The following is a 6,043-nucleotide window of genomic DNA, read 5'->3' on the forward strand; positions in this document are numbered from 1 at the left end:
CTTAAATCATCCTCCTGTGATGTGGGGATGCTGCCGGCGCGGGCCTTGGGCCCTATCTTCCGACAGGCGCTATCCCCTAATTGCGCACCTGTTTGCGCGTGCCTTAACGGCCACATACCACTGAGTCCGTGTTCGGTCCGTCTGCGCTGCGGTACGGCTTTGGAGCCGATACGTTTCCACTCTAATCATTGTGTCGACTCCCACCTACTCCACTGCGTTGCGTGTCTCCTCCGTCCCAGCTCCGACGATCCGGAGCTCTCCGAAAAAGATACGCAAGGCTTCTATTTTTCACGGATGTCGGAGCGAAGCCGCAGCAAGTTGGGTGGAGCCAGGCATGGAGTCAACAGGGCAGAGGTGCTTACAGCATTCAATATCAAGCCAGAGGACAAACATGGATGAGGAAAAGTTAATCATTGAAGTGGAAAACCACAAAATAATATATGACACGACACATCCTTTTTAGAAGGACAACACCAAGCAAGTCCACCCCTCATCTGCTTCTCCAGTTGGGAACAATGATCTTCTGCCTGTTTGTCGTTGTATTTATCCCACATGCAAATTGTCTAGCGCGATTTCACCGCGAGAACTTGTCGGTCTCATCACTCTAGCTGTCTGGCGGAGCGGAGCCGTGACGTGCTCTGCACGCAGCCGGTTAGTGTTGGCGGAGCACAGAGCACATAGCAAAACCGGAGCACAGCCGCAACACAACGCAACGCAAATGCAACCAGTGCGATTCCCCAGTAAGGCAGGGAAGATAGCATTCCGCCTTGCGCCGTCTGCCAGGTGTTCTGCCGAGTTTTGCTCCCCCGCCCAGCAGCAAAAAAAAGTATCCCCACCTCACGGGAGCATACTTGTAATGATTTATACAGAAATGTAACTGTTTAAAAGTGATATAATTGTCTGGTAGACGTGACCTCCCTGATTTCTAAGTTAAAACAGCCCCGAAATATGTTGGGGATGCAATTCTCGGCCGGGATGCGGAAAGGTTCACGGCACGTGTTGCAAGCGCAAATTAGAGACGTGCCAAAATCGTCTGCGCCCCAAAATGCCTGCACAAACGGGATTTGGGCGGTCTTAACTACCAGAATTATTCACAGGCGTGGCCAGGCAAGGCTGGGCATTACGTCAATCAAAACCAATCAGATTCCCGTCTCGCAATGGCTGTTTGCGCAAGGCTGCCTCGACAAGGCATGCAATATGCTGTAATTCTCTCCATGCGTAATAGAGTGTACTCACTCGTGCGAGGACAGAGAGAGCTTATTGACAGATCGTCTGTGGTGCCAACGACCCTCCGGGTTATGAAGGTAAATAGCCTATGTCCATTGTCCAACAAGTTTTCTCAATTAATTTCCTTCTTTGCGATGTGATAAAAGTTTCTCAGTGAGTTATAGTTGATTGCCTCACTGAATTATCTGCTAATACCCAATTTTAGCAGCATAATTTGATGTCTAGGCTGTGCGTAATGACATCTCCAAAAGGAATTCTACTTTGCACTGCGCTGCGCTGCATGGAGATTACAGTGCACTCCGAGAGCGCGAGGTATTTGCGCGTAAAATGTCCTTTTCAAAGCTCTTAGTGCAAAGTAATTGCGCGCTGCTGACGATAGCATAATGCCATCCATCCCCACATTTTAGCGCTGAAACGCCTGCTTTGGCTTGTGGCAGCCTATGCCCAGTACAATTATCACAGGCATGCGCTTGTGTCCGCCCCCAATTTGCATTGCGCACGGCGTTAAACGAGCGCAAACGCTAAATTAGCGCTTTTGGGAAATAGAGCCCCTTGTCTCTTATTCACAAAACATCTCCGCATTCTGGCTTAAAGCGGAAATGACGTCGGACTCACTCGGCAAGGGCCGCCTTCTAGCTCGGTCAGCCAAGCCCAAACCACATGACACGCACCAATAACATTACCCATTTACTCAAACTGGCAGCCATGATTGACTGTTAATCTAGCCAATGACTACTCCCGATTTGATGTGACGGATCTGACATATAACAGCTGTTTCTAATCAGCAGTTAAACTAACCACTGACAGCTCACGGATCACATCGTAACACATTCCAACCTGGAGCAGCATGGTGGTCACATTCAAAAGAATGCACACACTTTCTCAGATTGCATGTGGTGGTGTAACAGGCAAGAGATGACTGCCTCCTCTTGTAGACTCCTCAAGCCAAACTGCCCCCACCTGTCTACTGCCCCAGCCTGTCTACTGCCCCCACCTGTCTACTGCCCCAGCCCTACTTCCCCCACCTGTCTACTGCCCCAGCCCTACTGCCCCCACCTGTCTACTGCCCCAGCCCTACTGCCCCCACCTGTCTACTTCCCCAGCCCTACTGCCCCCACCTGTCTACTGCCCCAGCCCTACTGCCCCCACCTGTCTACTGCCCCAGCCCTACCACCTGTCTACTGCCCCAGCCCTACCACCTGTCTACTGCCCCCACCTGTCTACTGCCCCAGCCCTACTGCCCTCACCTGTCTACTGCCCCAGCCCTACTGCCACCACCTGTCTACTGCCCTACCGCTACTGCGCCTCCAGACCGCCTTCTGTACTAGAGCCTCGACCCTGGTTCACTACAAGCACCTGGCACCTGCCGGGCCGTGTCTCCACCCTACCCACCTCCTCCTCTGTCTCCACCCTACCCACCTCCTCCTCTGCCGCTCTGTTCCTGCTTCAATATCTCTTCGCACATTTTGGCCTCAGTGAATCTGTAATAGCTGCCTTTGCTTCAGTAAACAACCTTGAAGTGTTTCTCTGACTCTGTGTCTGCTTGGGGGTTACTGTTCTGGATCCTAGTTCATGACACCTTTTCCATAACGATCCTCACTCTGAAGGTCTAAAACTTAAACAGGTAAAAACAAGGACAGCTCAGACACACACCAGCACATACAGCTCAGACACACCAGCACATGAATAGGCAGCAGCAGTGAGGTGAAGCTGTGGTCAGTGAGTTAACGTTCCAGATGTCCAGTCAAGTGATGGGCTGGCGGTGTGTTTATTTGACAAAACGTTGCCAGGTACTGGTCGGCTATATGTAGTATCCGCTTTATAAAAGCAATAATTAACCCCCAAGAGGCTGTGATTTACCGTGATTTTACAACAGCTAATGGGGGCTCTAAGGCACTCCAAACCCCCATTAGCTGTTGTAAACCACATGCTCCTCCTGGGGGCTTATTTCTTAAATCTCTCCCTCTCTCTAATGCATGGATGTATCCAATGACTCCCTTTGCACTGGGTCAGCCTCACACTTTTAAGCATAAATGATGATCCAAAAAGACTATTATCTGGAATGGAAAAATGTCAATAACGTTCTAATGATAACAAAGTGAGGCTGAAAAGAAAGAATTTAAACAAGGGTGATAGTAATAGTAATTTCATCTCATGTGCTGTGTTAGATTGGAACAGGTTAATGTGTGTACGCCTGCGGACCGAGACAGGCCCATAAATCAGCGTTAGAATGTGCCATCTTATTGGCCAGCTCCTCGTTAGTGGACTTTCCTGAGTGTCGATTGGCCAGTGTGGCAGAGTGACACAGGTGGTGATGAGTGAAGGTGACTAATGGCCCATCATCAAAACAGGTGCGCAGGAGACACTTGGAAATGGTGAGGGGGCTCCTCTGTGATACTAAATATATCAAATGCATAATACTTTTTCATGGTTTGCTATAAAAGTGAACATAAAATGGAGAGAGAGAGAGAGAGAGAGGGAGAGAGAGAGAGCGCCAGAGAGAATACTGAAATACTATCAAAATAAAAGAAGCACTTGACTATATGAGGTGTGTTAAGTAAGTGGTAGTAAGTAATTTTTCAAGCCTGGTTCAGGTTGACTCAACCTTTTACACATCTTGAACAATGGCAGAGACCATATTGTTTTTCCAACATCATTGACAAAACGACAAACAGTAGAATTGATCCTGGAATAATGATGCTGCCTTACTCCAGTGTGTGTCCACTGTCCAGACACAGAAAAGAGAAGCCGTCCTGACAGCTTGTGGTGGCCCCGCACCCTATTTGAGACTATATTGCTCTTTCCTTTATTTAGTTGTAAAATCTCCTGTCTACGAAGAAAGCCACAGCAGTGTGAAAGAGGGGCGTAGGCAGAAATTAAATTATGGGTGGGCCTGGATCAAATTGGGTGGGCTTGGATAAAATTGGGTGGGCCTGGATAAAATTGGGTGGGCCTGGATCAAATTGGGTGGGCCTGGATAAAATTGGGTGGGCCTGGATCAAATTGGGTGGGCTTGGATAAAATTGGTGGGGCAATTGCTTGACGAAATTTTGCACGCGAAGCGTGCAAAATTCCTAGATGTCATGAAGTCGTCATGCATTAGACTCTGGAGATGATGTGCCCTGCATTTTTAAGCTACAAAACCATTAGCTAGCAAGGCAGCAGCAAGTTTGCCTCTAGAAAACAAACAATAAAAAATAAAAAAAAATAAAAAAAAAATGGGGGTGGGTCAGGGCAAGAAGTGGGTGGGCCTGTGCCTACCCAGGCCCACCCGTAGAAACGCCCCTGGTGTGAAAGCCCGAGCCAGTACCTGCAATGCACCAATACTCATACTGGTGTCAAATAGTTTGCACATTTCCCCAGGACTAAAAGAGACACATGCAACATGTCAACAACAGATCAAAGCAACGTTCATGTCAAGCTTAATTTTACAAGGTGTTTTATTCTGCCTGATTTAATTTTTGCTATTTTCCTTGTCAGTTTTATAAGCACTTTGTAACTCTGTTTTTGGTAAGTGGAATACAAATAAGCTTTATTATGATCATTATTTCTTTATTATCATCATAACGAGTAGTTATTGTTCAGTAACACAGGAAAGAAACAAAGAAACTTCAGTACTGTGAATTCAGTAGGGATGTCACAATATATCGTCCCACGATATATCGCGATATCAAAACGTGACAATATGTATCGTTGAGATGAAATCTCATATCGTGAGAAAAAAAAGCTGAACACGGTGGCACTGATCTGCATCTGATTGCATGCTCACTCTCCTTTTCATTGCTTTGTTTGAACAGACGAGGGACGTTACAGACACGGAGGATGAAAATGGTGAAATGACTCAAATTAGCGTGGAGGATGCCCCCTCAACTTACAAATCGATCGCAAAAAAATATTGTTAAAATATCGTATCGTATCGTTATCGTGAACCCAATATCGTGTATGGTATCGTATCGTGAACTGAGTGTATCGTGACACCCCTAGTGAATTGGCATTAGTAGTGAGAATGTGGTAGCGGTGTGTGCCTCCTGCCTACCTGTGCTGGCAGGCTTGGTCAGGTGGCGCAGCCTCCTCTGGTGCGTCTTGCCCCTGTAGTGGATCTGGGCCTGGGCACAGGAGTTGAGCTGAATGTGGCACACCTGGCACAGGGTGGCACTGCCGCTGCCCTGACGCCGCTCCTGCCTGGCCCTCTGTCCCCTCTCCTCTTCGTCCTCCTCTCCTGCCTCTTCTTCCTCCTCCTGCCTGGCCCTCTGTCCCCTCTCCTCTTCGTCCTCCTCTCCTGCCTCTTCTTCCTCCTCCTGCCTGGCCCTCTGTCCCCTCTCCTCTTCATCCTCCTCTCCTGCCTCTTCTTCCTCCTGACTCCTGGGAGGAAGGCTGTTGCTGTCCAGCTGCTCTGCCTCTTCTTCCTCCTGACTCCTGGGAGGAAGGCTGTTGCTGTCCAGCTGCTCTGCCTCTTCTTCCTCCTGACTCCTGGGAGGAAGGCTGTTGCTGTCCAGCTGCTCTGCCTCTTCTTCCTCCTGACTCCTGGGAGGAAGGCTGTTGCTGTCCAGCTGCTCTGGGCTCTTGGGACGCTTCATATCTAGAGGGGAGGGAGGGATCAAAGGGCTCTAAAGGTTTCTATGCTTTCATCAAACTGTTAATATTGGTTTAATTTCTTAGGTAAGAGACCTAGAATAAGACCATCAGGGTTTCCTGTCTCTACCGGCACAATCTTTTTTTTATCCACTTATTTCCTCCAGTTTGTTTTTTATTTTAATGTGCAAATAAATAAAATAAAATAAAATAAAATAAAATAAACTAAGGTTGACCTCAGTAG

General features: G+C 48.1%; 1 protein-coding gene across 1 annotated transcript in view; it reads right to left on the reverse strand.

Annotated features, from left to right (window-relative positions):
• Positions 1-5,804, reverse strand: part of LOC310774952 (zinc finger protein 385C-like) — a gene marked incomplete at both ends in the record, with an annotated part of 70,763 nt that extends 64,959 nt beyond the window's left edge. The window contains 2 exons of the mRNA XM_083635042.1: positions 5,264-5,446; positions 5,588-5,804. Coding sequence (XP_083491168.1) covers positions 5,264-5,446; positions 5,588-5,804 — 400 coding nt within the window. The remainder of the gene's footprint in view (positions 1-5,263; positions 5,447-5,587) is intronic.
• Between the last annotated feature and the right edge of the window lie 239 nt (positions 5,805-6,043).

Source organism: Poromitra crassiceps, assembly GCF_964638095.1.
Source record: "Poromitra crassiceps genome assembly, chromosome: 4".
NCBI classification, from domain to species: Eukaryota; Metazoa; Chordata; class Actinopteri; order Beryciformes; family Melamphaidae; genus Poromitra; species Poromitra crassiceps.